This window comes from Anarhichas minor, unplaced genomic scaffold, assembly GCF_050575085.1.
Source record: "Anarhichas minor isolate MPS153535 unplaced genomic scaffold, ASM5057508v1 ptg000028l, whole genome shotgun sequence".
NCBI classification, from domain to species: domain Eukaryota; kingdom Metazoa; phylum Chordata; class Actinopteri; order Perciformes; family Anarhichadidae; genus Anarhichas; species Anarhichas minor.
The window spans coordinates 15,870,470-15,890,297 of NW_027466474.1; the positions used below are offsets into that span (position 1 = coordinate 15,870,470).

At 42.4% G+C, this 19,828-nt stretch overlaps 1 protein-coding gene across 1 annotated transcript in view; it reads right to left on the reverse strand.

Annotated features, from left to right (window-relative positions):
• aff2 (AF4/FMR2 family, member 2) overlaps positions 1-19,828 on the reverse strand; it is a 136,652-nt gene that overhangs the window by 30,532 nt on the left and 86,292 nt on the right. Inside the window, exon 10 of the mRNA XM_076103917.1 lies at positions 13,972-14,009. Coding sequence (XP_075960032.1) covers positions 13,972-14,009 — 38 coding nt within the window. The remainder of the gene's footprint in view (positions 1-13,971; positions 14,010-19,828) is intronic.

Here is a 19,828-nt window from a genome sequence, read left to right on the forward strand (position 1 = left end):
TGCAAAAACAGTCCACTTCACAAAGATCAGTGCTTACAGCCTCACGCGGTGACTATGAAATAACTAGCATCTTCAGAGAGTTTGGCGGTAACTGAAGCATATTTATGAGGAGTGTCATGTCCTGACATTCCAGTGGTCACGCCAGATTAAATCCCAAATAGGGTTTCTCTCGATCACGTTTAAATTCCTCGCCTGAAATTTTGACGAATGCATCGCCTGCACGCCTGATGTTGGTATAGTATCAACTATACTTTGCCATCTGAAAAATTGCAATCGGACGCCAAAAGAAAAGGGCAAATTGCAGTCGGCTGCAACACTTTACGGGCGCGTGTCCCCTGTGATATCTTTACATATCGTGATATCGGACCTTGAGACGGGGGAGATAGCGGTCGCAAGTGATGTGCGCAATTCATGGCGCTGTCAGCGGCCGCCATCCATTCTTTCTAGTCAGTAGGCAGTCTCGTTAAACGTGATCTGGGGATTTTTTTCAGATTGGTCCGATGTTCTTGTTTGGCGACATCATGGTTGCTTTTAAAAGTACCACATCCGTTTTCTGCTGGCCCATAATGAATGTGTGCTGTTCATCAGCTGCCGTCACTGCACGGAACACAAACAAGATGTAATCTGACAAGTTACATGTAAAAATCACTGAGACGTAACGTCTCTCGGATCAGGACTGTCAAACACTGTTTCCTTTATTTATTTTCTTTACAGTGAACAGCCTGTTCGTACATGGATTAATGGAAGGCTGAGACAGAGATTGCAGACAGATGGCGATAAGAGACGTATCCTGGACTTGTGTTGGGGCTGCTTCTAAAATGTCCCTTATTGGCTGTAAAATCTTTCGATATGTAACGAAAGAGTCCTGCGAGGCAGCAGCAGCTCTCCGTTGTAGAAGAGACGCATTACTATTCTTGACTCACATCCAAAAGACCTTACGGACCAGACTGGGGCACAACCACACTAATGTTTTTACTCATCTCTTGAACTGACAACTTTTTGAATGAGCAAACAGTTTGAGACAAGATACAAGTTTGTGCAGAAGCTGAGGGACCTTCAATCCACTCTTTTATGAGCATAAGTCAAGTTTTCTGTGACCTAATAAAAGCAAAGTGCCAAAAATGGAGAGACTTGGCAAATAAATGCTGACGTTAACGAAGCAACGGACTTGAGCCTTCTACTACATTAGTATCGGAAACAAATATTGAAATCACTCTTTCCACATGGTTTGAGCTTTGACTGGAGCTCTCATGACTTCCTCATCTTGTTGCTTCCTCTTCTTCTGCAATGGTCGACTGGAGAATTACTACCACCAGCTGTTCATCTCTGTGCACCCAAATCCTAATATTCTCATAACACTAGCGGGAGGAAAAGACCCGGACTAGCTGTAGGCAGGATTTAAAAATACAGACAGTCTCAGAACTTTGTCTCGGTTTTCCCTATAATTACGACCAAATCACAGTTTGTTTTAAGGAAATGATTAGGAAACGAGGGACTTAAGCATGAAATAAAGTGTGACCATTTAATCTCCCAAAAGAAAGGTCGAAGTGCTGTTTCAAAACCCGGCATAGAGAGTCTGGGGAACTAACACCAGATCTAAAAAAACACTGAGCTCAACGGCAGCCACGGTCCTGGACAGCAACAGTCCAGTGTGAGTGGATTACTATTCCTCATACAAAAGCAGCACTTCTTCCTACTGGAGAATAATAATCCACTAAATCTACACTGGATGGGGAATGATGTGCAGCCAGGCTGGACGGAGACTGCTCCTCATTGCGGAGACAGAGAATAACACCGGTCGCTTTTCATCAGAAGCACCTTATTGTTTGAGGAGCGCCAACATGTGAACTCTGGGAAAGGAATCACTTCCCCCCCCGGTGGGCGAGCCCACTTTGTCGATACGACATTTGGCAGGAAATCAAGGTGAGAGCAAACATCAACCGAGTGGATGAGATGGTATATTTCTGGGATTTGTCCTGTACAACAGTGCAGAGGAGAACGTCTGCTGCATTTAATTCTTTATCTTGCCGTCCTATATTCACAACATGAAATGATGTCTCTTTGGCTTGATGAGAGAAAGCCTCCCAATGGGTCGTACACGCGGTATAAAATGGTGCGAGGCCCATTTAATAGATTTGATGCTAGTCTTTTTTTATTGCGTATTCATTTGCCAAAAAAAAGATAACACTGACTGGAAGCATGAGACGAGTCTATATTTCCCCACACTGATATGTTTGTGTGTTTTCTTTTTGTTTAAACAGCAACGTGTGAAGTCAAAGGACGGCGCGAGCGTCTCTTCCTCTCGATGAGATTTTTTCAAATGAGTGCTCTCTAGCCTATTTCATTCTGGCAACACAAACACTATGTGCTGGAGGAACAAGATGAAAGGAGATGAATCTGTGTGTGTGTGTGTGTGTGTGTGTGAAAGCATTACATCTGGCTCGCTTTCCTCGTTTTCTTTTTTTTTTTCTCCTCTCTTTTCTCAGGAATCAGCCGTCGGAAATAATTTAATGCCGTCGTCGGTGCCAAATTAAAATGCAACGCCAGCTGGTGCCGACCGACGGAGTTTCTAACAGGACATTTACGGTACATTTCTGCGATGTTTTGCTGAAGTTGAGACGTATAAACTTCATCCAGGAGTGAACTCGTTGTCAGTTTTGATAGAATATATGCAGGTAGGTATGTTTGTTATGGCCTTTAAAGTTTTATCTCAGCTCTCATTATAATCTCGATATGCTTTATGTTAGCTCATGCATCTAGAATTTCTTTTCAGCTCTATGCAACAATGCAGGGCATTTGGTCCACGCTCCACACAGGTGTCTTCCTGTCTCTTCTCTATCTCTTCCATCAGTGCAGGTCGTCTGTGTGTTTAGGACGCGGAGCCTTCGCTCTCTCTATTTTCCGTGTTGCATAAGCAACACAGATGCGACTTACAAAGTAACCTTAGTCAGATCTCCGGGCTCTGGCGGAGGCCTCGGTGTCTTGTCTTGTTTATTTGCGTGATAAAAATCACGAGCGCAGCAGGGAAATGAAAGCCCTCACAGCCTCCACGGGGAAAAAGCGATCTGTTGGTTTGATATGTCCGGCGGGCCTCGCAGGACCCACACGACACCCACATTGCTCGCAAGCGGGCGGCTATGAGCTCGCGGCTGCACTTTGGTAAACAGCGACTTGCAAACATCTGCCAGTGTTTGGAGCCGTCGACGAGGTCAAGTGGAGAACGGGCATGCGAGCGGATAAAACGTCTGTTCACGGTTACACCTGAGGGTCACCTGCAAAAAGGCTGCTGTGTGGAGGCAGGTCAGCTCACTTGTGTTATCAGTGAAAGGCCTCCTCTGAGGCTGTGTTCACACACACACTAAACTCTGACTGAAATGAAAGGCGTCTCTGTCTGTCTGTCCTTGGATTTTCTCTGCAACCGTTCATCCCATCGACTTCTCACTTGGCGGGTGTGTTGCTGACGACCCGAGGAAGTGCCGTCTGGAGTGTGAGCTCTTGAGATCTAAGGGAGATCTATTAGTGGTGCGTTACGTAGATGCTGTGATAACGGAGAGGGGACCCCTGTTAACCGTTACATGGCGTGCAGCTCGCTACATTCGAGTTTAAAGCTGCAAAAGATGAATCGACTAATTGATTTGCTGTCAACTATTAAATGACTCTCCAACTATTCTGATAATCCATTCATCAACTGATTCCATAAATTAATATTTTCTGGTTTCTTTCCTCCTCTTTGATGGTAAACTGTATATCTTTAAGACATTTGCGATATTCTTTCACCCTTTTTCTGACATTTTACAGGCCAAACAACTATCAATTAATCGATAAAATTATCTGCAGATTAATCAGCAATGAAAATAACGGTAAGTCGCAGCCCTGGTCGAGTGTGAAGTTGTTTGGACACGAGAGAGCTGAGAGCAGCAAAGTCGGAGAAGCTATCGGCTAGTTTTGAACGAGTTTTGGCGATGCAACATCATCTTCATTGGCCAATCACAGTACAAGATTACTTTGAATGGTGTTTGTTTTTCTACTGTTGACCTCGTGATCATCACGGCAGGATAAAATGACTGCCTCTGTGATAAGCGTCTGTGTAATTCAGTCTCATGATACTATAAACTGCTGTGCAGTGATGTATCCTCAGACTGCATATTTCATTGTCTCACCGCACACAGTACTGTTCTCAGTCTGAATGCACCATAATCCAATTTAAGATCCAACTTCAAAGAAGTTACTAACTGAAATGAAACTATACATGTTTTTCTTTATAAGACAATTAACTAGCAAGTAGACATTTAGCCAAGCAGCCAAGATCAATACTGAAATAGTATTACGAGTCAGCACATATTTGAACTGTGAGTTCAGCTACATTTGCTGCTCCTTTAGGCCGGTCTACAGTACGTCTTCAGTCCTCATTACAAAGACATTTACAGAGTTCACTGTTCTTTACTTCAGTCTGCATTTTCATCCACTTATGTTACAGGTCTATTTTTTGTATCTGAAATGTTTGACTGATGTAAAACCTGCATTCCCAACAGTCGCAGCAGGATAAATCCTGCGTGTTGAATTTAGGTGGAAATGTGAGTTGGCCTCTCACAACTACTACTGTTGTTGGACGATATATTGTCCCAGGAATAATTGCGATAAAAGATATTATGTCATTTTATGCAGCTGAGAAAATGATAATACAACAGCACAATAATAAAGTACACGCTTTCAAAGAGCAATTGAAAGGTGAAACAAATATGAACATATCCTAAATAAAGAAAAGATAAATTAAATGAACCCACAGGTGACATAATAATAAATAAAATGGGGTCTCGGGCTCTGGTAATATAAAAAGTGCAATGTCAGCTGTTTATTCTGGCATCAGGTTGGCGGCATTCTAATGGAAACACACATGCACGTAAACGCAATGAGCAATATCAAGTTCAGCAAAAATAATAAAAGTCACGTCCGTTTATCTTTCGATAAGTCGATAAGGTAATTATCATATTTTATTGTATTTATGAATTGTGCTTCTAGAATGCCACCTGTAAGTTATGTTCATCTTCAAGCTGTCCTTTGTATCAAGTTTGAACTTTTCTTCTTCTTTGACTTTTGCACCAAACACAACCAGCACGACGTCCCACAGGATGCAGTAGCGGGTCTGATGTTTACTTCAGCGGACTGTCTGCTCGCCTGAGACAGGATGTCAGCAGCGCTCTGCCTCTCCAGACTGACACTTCTCATGTTCAACCTTGACTCGGGCAAATCTCTTGTTTACCACCTGTAGCTATTGATTGTGTCCTGAAGGCTCTTTCCTCCCTGGTGCACTCCTCAACCTCCACCACACTCGCTTTGATTTTGTTCTTTAGAAAGAATCTGTTGAAGTTTGAGATTGATCTGGTTTAATATTTCATCCTGTTTGTGGAAATACATTAAGAGTATATTGAAAACACACTTTACTCACGGCAACAGTACTCGGATTCCAGAAGAGAAAACTATTTCTTATTTATTTTCAGTAAGTTTTGAGTACAGTAGCTTTAATGTAGCACATACAGACCACCAGCTACTAATGAAGTTTAATCCTCACTTTACTATATACTGAAAGGTACAGAAATATTACACACGTTTCATTTTCAAGGCAAATTCAGATATTTTTTAGAGAGTTTTGTCAGTTTTAAACAAACTATAAATACTGCCCTGCTGTTGTCTGCCTTCGCCAACCAGTCCTGTTGCACTTTACATCCGTGTTTGTCTTAAATGTATCACTTCATCATTTCATCCTTTTAGACATCTAAATTAAATCATCATAATTAGCAGATGAATTCTTGAGTTATGGTCATAAACGTGGTTTATGAGGTCACAGTGATCTTTGACCACCAAATTCTGATCAGTTCATCCAAGTTGATGTTTGTGCCAAATTTTCAGACGTCGCCTTCACAAGGATGGGACGGACGTGAGGTCACAGTGACCTTGAACTATGACCTCTGAAATTGGATCAGTTCATCTTTGAGTCCAGGTGGAGATTTGAGGAATTGAAGAAATTGCCTTTAAGGCGTTGAGGAGACTGGACCGGACAACCCAAAAAGATACGGCTGTCTCGGAAGCACAAGAAGGAACGGGAATAAAAGTGCTTTAGTATTCTCAGGCATACTGTGCAGAGTAGAGACAGCTCTGAACCGACATGTGGAGCATAATAAAAGGAGAAAATTAAATAGTTAGCAGTTAAATGATCAAATAAAATGTGAAATTGTGTTCGGTTGGTGGCGAGTCCAGAATGAATTAAGAGGGAGGGGGTGTGCTACGAAAAGTCATAACTAAAATCTCCATGAATGTTTGATTTGACTCTTTTGTCAGAATAGTCTGGTATTTCATTTATTGACTTATTGTGAGCACTCTAGCCTCACAGCAAGAGGGTCCTGGGTCCCTTCTATGACGAGTGTGCACCTTCTCCCCTGTCAGTGTGGGCTTTCTGCAGCTTCCTCCCACAGTCCAAACACAAGCGGGTTAGTTGGTGACTCTGAACTGCCCGTAGGTGTGAACGTGAGCGTGAATGTCTCTTTGTGTCAGCCCTGTGAAAACCTGGCAACCTGCCTTCGCCCCAGATGGATGGCTGAATGAATGACTTTATTGTCTGTATTTAGGTGGCATGCAATATTATATCGACTGCCTGGATTATTTATTTATACGTACTGTAACATGATTTCATAAAATGAGCTGATATCAGCATCCTATAATCATTGTTATGTTTTCCTCCAAGTGCCGTTTTGAGCCTCCCAGGGTCCATCTGTGTCACACTGCACTGTTCAGTTTGGACTGTGTCGCCCATTCATTAACCAGCAGGAACTGAAAGTAAGACGGGCAATCAACAGACAATAGACAGTTACAGCTTTTACCCCCCTCCTCCTCAAACTGAACTGATGAGCCTCTGAAAACAATGGAGCCGACGGCTCTGAGCCAGACGTGCCACCGCTCGGATAAAGTGCCGCCGGTAGAGACGAGGCGCAGGCGCGTGCAGCGGGAGGATCATGCTGGAAAACAGGTAGACGTGTGGTTCTGAAAACGAGCGAGGGAACTGGGTGGGAATAAATGTGGAATTAAAGCGGCGTTGCAGGATTGTGAAGTGAAGATGTGGAAGCCATCTGGGCTCAGTTCATCTGTCATCTTATCGTCTGCCTTCAGCTCGCCGGTTCTGCCCTCCACTTGGCAGGGCCTCCCGCTGCACAGCTGGCTTTACAATCTCCCTCTCCGTCTCTCTCTCAATCACTCACACTCTCTCCCCTGTGTGTGTGTGTGTGTGTGTACACTTCAGCATGCATACTTGCATGTGGGCTTGTTTACCCGACTCACAGGTGCGCGTAAATCTATGATTTGTGGAGCCTTTTTCGAGGGGATTTATGAAATTATTGCAGTTACTCCATTGCAGTCTAACAAGGCACTGGTGCATAATTGTACCAGAAGTGGAGGAATGCCGTTCAATTGACGGGGAATTAAACGGTAAATCCCTGTGAAATGCTATGTGGGTTTAACAAATCTTTTGTTTTGATTAGATCAACGCTTGTATTAGAGTGTTTATTCAATGACACACATCTGAAACAGTTTGATACCTCTGTCACTAATGAAGAGCCAACTCCGGTTCCAAATGTTCTTGATCCTTAAAGGGAGCATTCTGTTGTGTCTTTTTGGGAAGCAGAAATACAGTTTCAGTGTTATTTTTTTCTATATTTTCTAATATATTGTGGAAGAAAATATATTTTCATGTACTGTAAAATAAAAATTCTATAAGACAAAATACAGCAGCTGTTTATTTTCTAGACTTGTATGTGCTTTACTTGCCCTTGAGAGAGCTCAACGCAGAGGTAGACCCACATATGCATACTTTGTTTGTGTCTCAATCATCAGAGAAGTGTTTTCCATCTTATCACTCAGAACAAAACGTCTGGCACGCTGCACTGAGGTTTGTAATGTAATAAGTCAACATGGGACGAGTATTACCTCTAGTAGTTTGTAATAATTAGAGGTCGTCTGTGATCTTACTCCCGTGTGAATCCGCCTTCATTTGTAAAATGAAGAATTTGTAAAAGTAAAAATGCCACCAATAATTAGCTATCATATTTTGCCAATATTTTACTGTGCAAAATCTGCCTCTTGGGGATTTGGGGTCGTATTTTTGCGAGGCTTTTTATTTTCTTGATGCCTTTCGTCTGCCTCTTTCTCAGTGAATAATTTCGAGGCTGCATTGGCAATTACATATTAAAGTTCTGACAGCGTTTTGGGGGGCAAATTGAGGAGGCCCATCTCGTTACACTAGGGCTGCATCAAACAGCATTTCAAAGGTTCAACGATATGAAGCTGTGAATGGCTGTTGTCATACCTTTTGACGTTATTGCCCCCCCCCCCCCCCCAAAAAAATGGGGGTAATTTGTTTTTGTGTTATTGTCGTCAAATAAGAGTAATTGATGGTGCTGTTAGATTGCTGCTGGACTGCCCCGTTAATAAAGGTGCATGTGGAGAAAATGTTTTCAATGTTTTTAAAAGGCCAAACGCCAACTATTATTACAGCCGTCTTTTCTCAAAAAATGTAGACTTTTGGACTGAGGCCTGAGCGCCACATCAATCACAGATAGAGCGGAAGAGAAGGTGGAAAGTGGACTATTGCACGCAATGTTGCTAATAAAATAATGTCAACTTTATGGATGAAGCTGTGAACTGTTTGGTACAGCCTTTACTGGAGACCTATTTGCACAGACACGAGAGTAAGAGGTCTTTGTGAATATTAAATAAACATAAATAGGCCTCTAGCCTAAAATATCACAATATGTATTAAATAAATATCATGTAGCATACGATTTTTATTATATTTGGATGTTATGCAGAGTCTTGACATTATATCTGGGGGTAATGTCAGTAAATTTAAGTAAAATATAGACTTTGCTACTACTACTCTCGTGTGAATAGGGATTAAATCATTTATTGTAGATGGTTTGGCGTGTGTCATAAATTACGAAGCCTGAAAAATGTAACTTTTTCACAAGCACAGTTGCTGATGGGTTCCATTCAGCAGTGTGTGCATGTGTGTATTTGTGGTTATGTGTTGTGTGTGTGTGTGTGTGTGCCCCGGGCAGTACTGTGGGGAAGGCTATAATAGGTTTCCATTCCTACATATGTAGTGTAATGCTCCCTGGCAGCAGCAGGAGTGACGGTGTTTGAAGAAGTGCATCACATTTGAACTGGTGTCACACTTGATGCCCCTGTCTGCCAGGTTGCATCCATGCTACTTAACCTGCCTGAGTTTTTCAACCTGCCGACATTATGAGCATGTTGTATTATTGATCGCGATTGTAAGCACATTCATCTCTGACTATTGACATCACAGGAGGAGTCAAATGAGACAACTGATTTCTGTTTCAGCAGGTTTGCGTTCCTGCAGCTAAATCATTCTCGATAAAAAACTGATTAACAAGTAAATTTCTATTAGCATCTGGTATAAAAGCATTGTAAGGGCGGCTCCCATAACAACAAGAAGTAAAGACAACCCTTCCTGTTTCAGGTCATCACCATCACTCACTTGAAAGAAGACTGAGACTGTATTTTATTTCATTACGCTCATTTTCACCAGGCCAAACAAACCTTATTGCAGCTGTGTGAGCACTTTTTTTCACATTTGAGCTTTCACAGCTGTAATAAGGTTTGTTTATTAGACGTTTAAATAAATTGTGTTAACTGTCCAGTTAGCAACCAAGCTAGCTAGTAAGCTAACTGTCATTTAGCATACTGTCATTAAGCTAGTATGCTAAATGACGGCTTGCTAACTGCTAACTAACAGTTAGCAAACCAGCTAGCTTGGAGAACCTTTGTGACCGACTGGATAAACTGAGTGTTTATGGCTAACTTGTTAGCGGTTAGCTACTGTATATTGCCACTCTGTCACCGAGCTTCTAGCTCCAATTCATTTGCGAGGACAAACTGATGAACTCCTGTTATTGTCTTGAGAGACCGGGTGTTTTAGGAGCCCAAGGCCCAAAAGAGCCGACGTAGTGACACTACAGACGTGAGTGTTAGCCTGCTAGCAATGTACACGACCACCACGTGAGTGTGCTAACACTCTGGCTGATCTCTCCTTCTCCCATTGTCTCTGTGTATGAATACATTGTTAATTAAATAAAGCCTCAGGACAAGCACAACTTTTTGTCCACTTGAAAGATTTTCTCACAGACTCACGCGGTCATGAATTAATGCCATTACTACTAAAATAATTGGACTAAAAAGACAGATTTACATAACTTTTCCTCACCAGGGTATGTATGGTAAAATATAGGACACACTGAAGGAAATACAGGGAAGCAGATAGCACAAAGATTTGAGAGATTACTGAGCAGAAATATGAAAATGATACGGTCGAATATACACTAGGGTGGGATGGATAGGGTGGGTGGTTGTACGAGTGTGTGTGGCAGTAGAATAACGATTGGTATGTGGGTGAGGTTGTCAGAGCAAGGATTAAAAAAAAAAAAGTGTGCGTCTGTATGGATGGTGTGAGGAGTGTGGGTGAAGAGTTTGTGTGTGTGTGTTGCTCTCCATGGGGGATATAGCCAGTGGATCGCTCGCAGCATCTCTAGTCCCAGCGTCCCCCTGGATATGTGTGTGTGTGTGTGTGTGTGGTGCTCAGTAGATTGGGCTGCAGAGTGAATGGGCTCATTAGCGGTAGCAGAGTAACACATGGCCTGGGGCACACACAGACACACAGCACACGCTCTCTCGCTCACACACACACACACACACACACAGTCACACTCCAGACTTGCATACTAATGCCTTCAGACTGTGAACACAACGAGCCTCATTTATAAAAGATTGTTATATTCTTATGCACCAGGCTGAGCTTTACAACACATTGCAAGCAAAAGATGAACTTATGAAAAATTGATCTCGGCGCAAAATAAATCAGCTGTTTACACGAATTCTCTCCGATGTTCGGCGATGTTACAAAGACAACGAACATTTTTTTTCTTCCTGATGATTAATTAGGTGACATGTTCCCCCAAGATGTTACAGGAAGACAGTAATGTATCACAACGTGTAGCCCACACACAGTGTAACTGTGGGAAAATGGAAATAGACGTTATCATCTCCAGACATTATTGTGGATGTTGTTCATCTACGTTGTCTTCATCCTGTTACCTTCGTCTATATTACAGATTGGGAGCACTTAATGCTCAGCATAGACAATAACATGGGATCTAAATAAAACACCAACAAATAGGCTCCTTTAAGAGATCGTTAAACTCACAGTCAAGATCTTTTTTTGTTATCATGGTTCAAGCCAGTACTGACATAACAGTGTATGAATTCTGGGTGATGAAGTGAGGACATTGCAACCAGGACAACAAAAGAAACCTCCACAGTAGCTCCGGCCTCCTGCTGGGCTGATTGACAAGTACAAGAAGTCCTCTGCCTCGCGTTCCGCTTTGAAACGAGGAAAGCACGAGGACCATGCTGAAATATTCTCTGCTACTTTCTGCCACTGATCATCACACGTGCTCAATCATGTTATACTCTCCGTCAAATCGAGTCTGTATTGTTAAATTGTACGTGTGTTAAAGCGCTTTGAGTGGTCGGAAGACTAGAAGAGCGCTATACAAGTACAGTCCATTTACCATTTAAATTTTGATTTGAAACGACAGAATAAACGTCAAGTTATTATACAGTAGATGGCTACTTATTTCTACTTTCTTTTTTTATTAAACAAACAAACTGTTTCAGTTTCGAGTATACAAAGAGAATAACAAACCAGGGCTCAATGGCACTATTACTGCAAATTACCTTGTTTTATTGTTCAACTTATGATTATTAATAAAAGATTTTGCCAACATCATTATCAAATTTAATATAAAAGCTGTTTGTCTTCTTTACTTGGGCTTTTGAAAAACCCAAACACCACTTTATCCTGTAACACTGTAAAGTCTTTAAAGATATGATCGATAACAAATGTGCAAAGATCTTTCCAGAATACTTGTTTATTGTCTTTTTCTCCCAAAGAACGGACAAAAATGTTTGAGAAATGATAATGAGATTTGGTAATTTCACCCAATTAGTCTTATTTATATTTTACAGGAGGATCAACCTCCTCTGCCTCTATGGACCAGCCTCCTCTGGTGAAGACAACAACTCCCATGATCCCACACTACTTTGCGATTGTTGTATTATTGCGTTGTTTTATGTTTTGATTGAGAGACCCCGAGCGGCAGAAAAGGACATGTTGTGCACTTAAGAAGCAGCAATGAATTTAGTTCTGTGTTTTGTATATTAAAATCGGAAGGTAACTTGTAACTATAGCTGTAAAATAACTCCAATAGACTAAAAGTAGGATATTTCTCTCTGTAGTGGAGTAAAAGCAGAAGGGAGCGTACAATGGAAATACTCAAGTGAAGAACAAGTACCATGAAATTGTATCTAAGTAGAATGTTTTATCACAAAGCAGTATTAAAGAGTTGGGCTCTGCACACTTTCTAAATAAGTTAAATAAAAATGTAACATTAAGCCAGGGCAAATCTTTTTATTCCAACAACACACCGCCTTGATATTGGGCCATATGTTCACCATATGCTCTCTGTTTTCGCATGACCGTCACATATTACATTTTTGTTAAGCCGCAATGAGACGACATTTAGTAAAAGAAGAGGGCTGAGGAAAGCTCACTCACTGACCTTCTATCATCATGTATGTATTCATGTGCGATGATACACAGGATTTAACGTCTCTACCGTGATCCCAGGTGAGCCTGCAGAAGCTCAGATGTGGAGAGATTTATGCACCAACCTACAAACGCCGAGCATAGAGGACATCTGCTGCCTAATTTCAAATGGTACGGAGCGGAGTGTGTGTGAGTGCAGACTGGTGACTGGGGGTTATCGAGTGGGCACCTGCCACCGCAGATGTTTCAGTGAATTAGAGCCCCTGCACCTCCAGAAAGCTTAATGGCGGATGCATGTGCAATAACCTTCAGACGTTTACAAATCTTGGACGGAATCTTTGATCCGCGCTTAAACGCCATCCGGTAACCTTCGCCTCTTCATCTTTTAGATTTAACGAGATAGCCGCAGTCATGGTGACGTCTTTGACCTTAACGGCGCTTCAAACAACAGCTACAGAGAACCACAGCGACGCCGACCGCGGCTTGCCTCCATTGTATGTTTCGGGGCAAAGAGCATCTTATTTATAGCTTGTTGTTTGGTTGATACTGAAAGTCACGCACTGACTTTATATACTCTGCCAACGACACACTGGCCACCAGGCTCTATACTGCAGAAGGACAATGCTTCAGCTAAATGTCCTCATGCAGACTACACCTAGAGTTCTTACATCATGTAACAAACTGTGAACATCTCCGCTCCACAGTAGATATACCATTGGGTTAAAGGGGACACATCATGCTCATTTTCAGTTCCATACTTGTATTTGGGGTTTCTAGTAGAACATGTTGAAAAACAACGTTTATTTTGAACATTAAAGCATGTTACATGCTTTAATGTTCAAAATAAACGTTGTTTTTCTCACACTGTCTGTCTGAATATACCTGTACTCACCCTTTGTCTGAAACGCTCCGTTTTACCTCCTGTCTCTTTAAGACCCCCTCCTCAAAAAAAAAAAACCAGCCTGCTCTGATTGGCTTCTGAGAAACATATGGCGCACCTTTGCAAAGGTAGTTCTCTCGCTGCGGGTGGAGACACTCCACAGTATATTCTATTATATTCTGATGAGCCTGCATGTGACATAGGAAGGAGAGACGAATCTGATTGGCTGGTAGAATCACGTTTTCTGATCGAGGCGGTCCACAAACAAACTGACTGGGTTGTCTTAGTTCACAGTGTGTGGGTTGGTAGGGACTCCAGATATCCACGTGTGTTTGCACCAGCACTGAAAAACGTTTTCATGTCATGTCCCCTTTAAATAAATCACAGCGTTACAACACAGAGCGGCCATTTGTCTTACCTTTGGACTGTGCCTCTGGCTTTGGGCTTGTCAGACACCTGTCAATACACATGCACGGTAAATGTAAGTGACATCATTACATACAGTTAGAATTCTGAGTGCAGTTTTATTATTGCTGTGATTGAACTCAAATGTCAACAATTAAAAGGATACAGAACATGGGTAAATTTGCAGACAGAGAGGATTTTACCAGCATGTGTTTCCATTGTATCAAATACGGTAACGTAATGAATTTGTTTGTGACACGAGAGCATGAATGACCAACATGTCAGCAGCTGTACGTCTTGTCGAATCATCTTCATGCTAAGTGGCAACCGTGAGGCTGTCTGATGAATCCATGGCTGACAGTGAAGACGAATGATGGAACAAACATCTGCTTTTATTGATCCTCTAATAGTTTACGTCAATTCATTAAGTCTCTACAAACCGACACAGCGGCAGGTGTGTGTGTGTGTGTGTGTAGCAGCACAATGTACGTATAGTTCTGCAAAAGGTGTAGCATTAATACAGCTTCTAAAAATGATTCATCCGACATATGCATTTTTTCTTGAGTGCCATAATCGGGATATTTAATAACATTGCAGATGAGACAAATACTACAGCTACTGCTATTATTAATAGTACTACCATTACTACTTTTAAACATGTAAATTGTAAAACATTCACTTGCGTTGGTGACATGTGATGGTGTGACGGAGTACTAGGGCCATTTTTAGAAAATAATATCTGAGATTTTGAGAATTTAATCATAATATAAGAAATAATAACACAAGAAAAAAGTGTCTTGGAAAACAAAATTTATATATTGAGAAAAAAAAGTCTTACTATTTACCAGAGAAAAACAAAGTAGTAATATTTGAAAATAAATATATTATGGGGTCTTAAAGTGGGTTCGGCATGACATAATAAATAACATAACTGACTGACAAATAATAATAATAGTACCATAATATACTCTTGATTCCTACAGCCTTTTCTACATGTATGTATATATATATATATATATAAATACAAGGTTAGTGAAGTACTTTAAAAGGAATAAAAGCTACAGGATAAATCATAGACTGTACCAATCGATACAACTCTAAGACACTTTCCAGCTTTTCCCTTTTAGCCACTTAAAGCTCCACTCTTCTGACCCTCAGTCTGCTCTTTCTCTTCCTCTCTCGCTCCTCGAAGAGAAGAAGAGGATGGTTTTAATTGTCATTAAAATGAGAAGAAAAAAAAACCCTCTCTCCTCTTCCCTTGTTTCCTCCCTGCTCCCTCTCTTCACCCCGGCCTCGGTTCACTCCTTTATTCCTATTCACACTTCGCCTCCTTTCAGTAGAAGAATGGGGTGATTAGGTTTGTCAGTGAAGCTTTTCCTTGCCCTCTCATCCTCTTTTTCTCCCTCCGTCAACTCAGAGTCAATTTTGTACATGACTACATCCATTACGATAACAAAACAAAAACAATAAAAATGTTGTTTTTTCCCCCCCAGCAAATATCAGCAATTAATTCATCTTCAAGCACTGAAACCCGACAATTAAAATGAATTACTGGAAGAAAAGCAGGACTTTTCCTCGCCTCTGGCTTGTTGTTTCCCTCCCCGTCTCTCTGGAAGAATAAGGTGATTAACTGGACCAGTGGAGTTTCTGATAGATCGATGCGTAGCTGCGGGCTACAACAACAAACCTCCTCAGATCTTTGGCTTTGGGAGACTTGCAGGGCTCACGCAGAGGATCTGTGAGTGAATATATTTGGCTAGCTGGTGGCTTTACTCGGATTTAAATAAAAAAGAACAACCCAACCCGGTGTTGATTCACTCAATCTCCTCGGTTACAACACGGCTGGAAGTGTTGTTCCCGACAAAAGAGGGCGAGCTGTTTTACCGAAAGCAAGACAAACCCCTTAAAGCATATACGGAGCAGTCTCCCAAGGCTTTATTTCTATTCGTCAAATCTCCATATCCCCCTTCTCCCTTCTTTCTCATGTGGGTGCGAGGCATCACAGCGTTGCACGTCGGGGCCCCGGCGATACAGTTTTAACAAGGCTTTGAACGCCCCCGGAGCTGAACAATGAGTTCTTCACTCGTCTGTGTGCTGACATTTTACTTTATAAAGCTTCTCTCACACCTGAATGCCGGGTTTTAAAAATCCTCAATTTTCTGATGCAACTCTTGCACGGAGGTTGCACTGAGAACACAGCAGCTACTGGATTTTCACGAGTGCAAAACAAAGACACTCTGTATCCCCGATTTCTGTTTTTGCATCTTTCCGTCGGCTGCCGGCTGGATTCAACGCAGGACTTTAATATTCCCACTGACGTCTGATGAGACAGACAATCACTCGGCCTTTGAGTAGACTATTTCCTGCGTTAATCGGACACATGTAACACCAACAGTGTGCAGAAGGTCACGGACCAAATGAGCGCATGTTTCTCTTTCTCGCATGTCAACGAGAGGGGGTTTCTCTATTTACTCTTCCGCCTTTAAGCCCTCTTCGCTTTCACCTCTTCCATTTACTCGGTGGCCTTTTGAACTCACTGATCGATGGCGTCCCGTACCTCGCACACATACTTGTTTGCTGCAGTTTGTGCTGACCATCTGTTACGAGTCACCTCTGTTTCAAGGTCAATTAGTAGCCTCTGCACTTCTACAGTAGACTGTGCTCTGTGTAATAGCAATAATAATGTTGTTTGTATCGCAGTTTTCAAGCTTAAGAACAAGTGCTTTGCAGATTAAAAGATTTAATACAATTTAAATTTAAAAAAACAAATCATTGAGCACTGAGCGCATACATAAACAGAGGAGCGAGAGCAAAGTACAATAAGAATTAAGTGAGATGCGATCATATGAAGCCGGTGAAGTGTAAGAAAAGGAAATAACCACTTATATAAACAAATAAGATGCAAATATAAGAGGTGATAGAATGAAAGAACCAACTATTCAACCGGTAAAAGTGCAAAATACAAATGTAACGACAATAACGTTCAAATAAAACACCATACAGTAGTACTATAGAGAGGCAATATGAAGTGATGGGACAGTAGAAAAACAACACAAGTACCATGTTGTAATAGTGAGTTTTAAGGAGGAACTAAAGGCTTGGGTAGGTGCGATTAAAAAATCAAAATGCTCTGGCAAAAACCCACCCTGGTGTCTGTGGCTCGTATGAGTCTTCCACAAGCTGCTAGCTTAACACAGTGAGTGCTAAGCTAGCAGCTTTTTGGGGGGAGAGGCCTGAAGTTGACGGGCTGTCGGTGTTGATGACTTGGCAACTTTCTTGCTAGCGCTGCCAGCTACTCTCATTGGAAAGGAGTTGGCAACGCCAGACTGGGTTTTTCGGTTGTTTAACTTTTAGCGTTTCTCTAATGTTACCTACCCCCGCTTTAAAAGTTGCAGTTTCACTGGTGAAAACAATGCTCCGCAGCACTACTAGTGGTGAAAAGCTCCACAGCGATCCTTCAACTAAGAATACAGATATGATGTCAGGGCCGCCCGCAACATGTCACAGTGGTGGTGCCCCCGCCTCACCTAAAGGAGGAAGCCATTGCATTTTTATGAAATATAATAACAGTCTTACTACGCTTCGGGGAACACGAGGTGCGTCTGTTGTTAAAGCTAACATCTCGTCACCACTTTGATAACGAGATGAGATGCGTGAGGATCTGTCCTGATTCGGCTCAGCGGGGGGGCGATTGATTGATGGCGCGTTCGTGTCGCAGTGATTAATCAAAGCGGGCGCAGAGCGATGCCGGGAACTCGGGGGGGGAAAAAACCCTATTAATGATGGCTGAACATGCTGACATGCATCGCCGTCACTGGGACACTTTGACGGAGCTGAGTCATCGTTAATGTCACGAGTCACACTTGGGCTTTTTTTTTTTAATATGACAAGTTAAAATGTTGCATGCACTTAGTCTCAGCTGACCAGTTTCCTTGGCAGACCCTGTATGCTGTGATGTAAATCGCTCTAGCCCATAGAGGCCGCTCAGCTAAATCTCCTTAAGTTTGATGTATTAGGTCGCATAACAGTACATTCACTGCACAACACCTCCTAAAACCTGCCTAAATATTATTGCAGCGCCTTAGACATGACCACGCTTCCCCTTGTGTGCCGGACATGTGTTCTTTCACCAGCTGCGACTGTATTTTTATATGAAGACGGAGCTTTCTGAGCCTGACTTTGCTCCGGCCAAGGTGATCCGTCATCGGCGAGCTCGCGGAGAGAAAAGAGAAGCGACGCAGGGCGAGATAGAGAGACAAAAGGACGGCCCTGCAGCGGTAATTGGGTTGCTGTTTTTTTTTTTTTTCCTTCAGTTTCTAAAGTCATTAGGAACGACGCTCTCTTCTCCGCCATCTCTCGCTTCCTGTCCTCTTTTCCCCTCTCTGTCGTCCCTCCTTCCTCTGCTCTTTCTTTCAATTCCCTCCCTCTCCTCCGTCTCCTCGCTCTGTGCCAAAAACATATTCATCATACTCCTCTGCTGCCCTCACAGCGTCGAGCCACAGCATACTAATGACAGTCTGTGTGTGTGTGTGTGTGTGTGTGTGTGTGTGCGCGTCTGTGTGTCTGTGTGAGAGAGAGAGAGAGAGAGACTGTCAGCACGTGTTTGTACTTATGAGTTTGCTGGCGTAAATGCATGTGAGTATAAGTCGGCATGTGTACACTGTATCTGCTTGTGTGTGTGTATTTGATTAAGAGCGTGTGTGTGTTGTGTTGTTACTTCAGGCTATAAAAGCTTGATAATACACCATGCACTCATTTGCTATAAGCCTGTTAACAGCATGCACAGAAAAATACCACTGACTTCATCTCTCGCTCTCTCTCTCTCTCTCGCTCTCTTGCTCTCATTCCATCTCTTTGTCTCTCGCTCGGTCTTCTTCTTCTTCTTCATCTCCGCCTCCTGTCTGCATTGTTACCGGTCTGTCTCGTCTCGCCTTTGTCTTTCTCTCTCTCCCTCTCTGTCCCGCCAACTTAATCACTTTCTCCTCTTCTTTCCTCTCTGTTAATGTTGATCAGTCCCTGTGTCTGTGTCTGTGTCGAGAGAGAGAGAGAGAGAGATTGAGGACGAGATAAAACACGAGAGGGCCGATGTGCGGTGGGGACGGTTTGGGACTCTTTCCCACAGGAGATGCAGTGACACGAGTTCTAATCCTGTGTCTCTGTCTTAATTGCACGGTTATATCTTGGCATGTTTTTTTATATCAAAGTCTCTCTAGTTTATCTTCCTGTAAAACATTTACATATTTTTGAGGATTCATCTTGAACACCAGAGCCTATACATAACTTATCCACACATGTATGATTTGCTGTGACCAGCTAACCCCGTAGTCATCATAAATCCATACTTGTGGGTTGCGGGAGCTAGCAGAGTGATGTCATAGTGGGATGTCTGTGATTGGTTCCCCAGGCCAGTTTGATGTCACTGTGTGTTTAAGGAGGGATAAAGGAATTGTCATAAACTGTCATTAACCGTCTATTCATCCTAATACTAAGAGCAATCACATGTAACCCCTATGATTAAGGAAGCCCTCTGCTACAGTTCTGAATGCACTCCATCTGTAATTAACAGTTCCACTCTTAGCATGATTATAATAACTACAACCACGATAACGGACCTGCCATCAGTTACAATCATAATATCTACCATCATTGTAATTATACAATCAGAAGGAGAGTTAAAGGGGGATGAGAGGAATCGGTATCGTTTCATTAACAGAACATATCTCGCGGCCTGTTTGATGAGCGCTGATATCCGTCCGCACAGTCGGGGAGAGGGCAGCAGCACGACCCCCACTGGCTGCTTTCAACTCATCTTTGGCATCATTAGAGCACAATGATGATGATCAGAGGAGAGAGGGCCACCGTGCCAATTT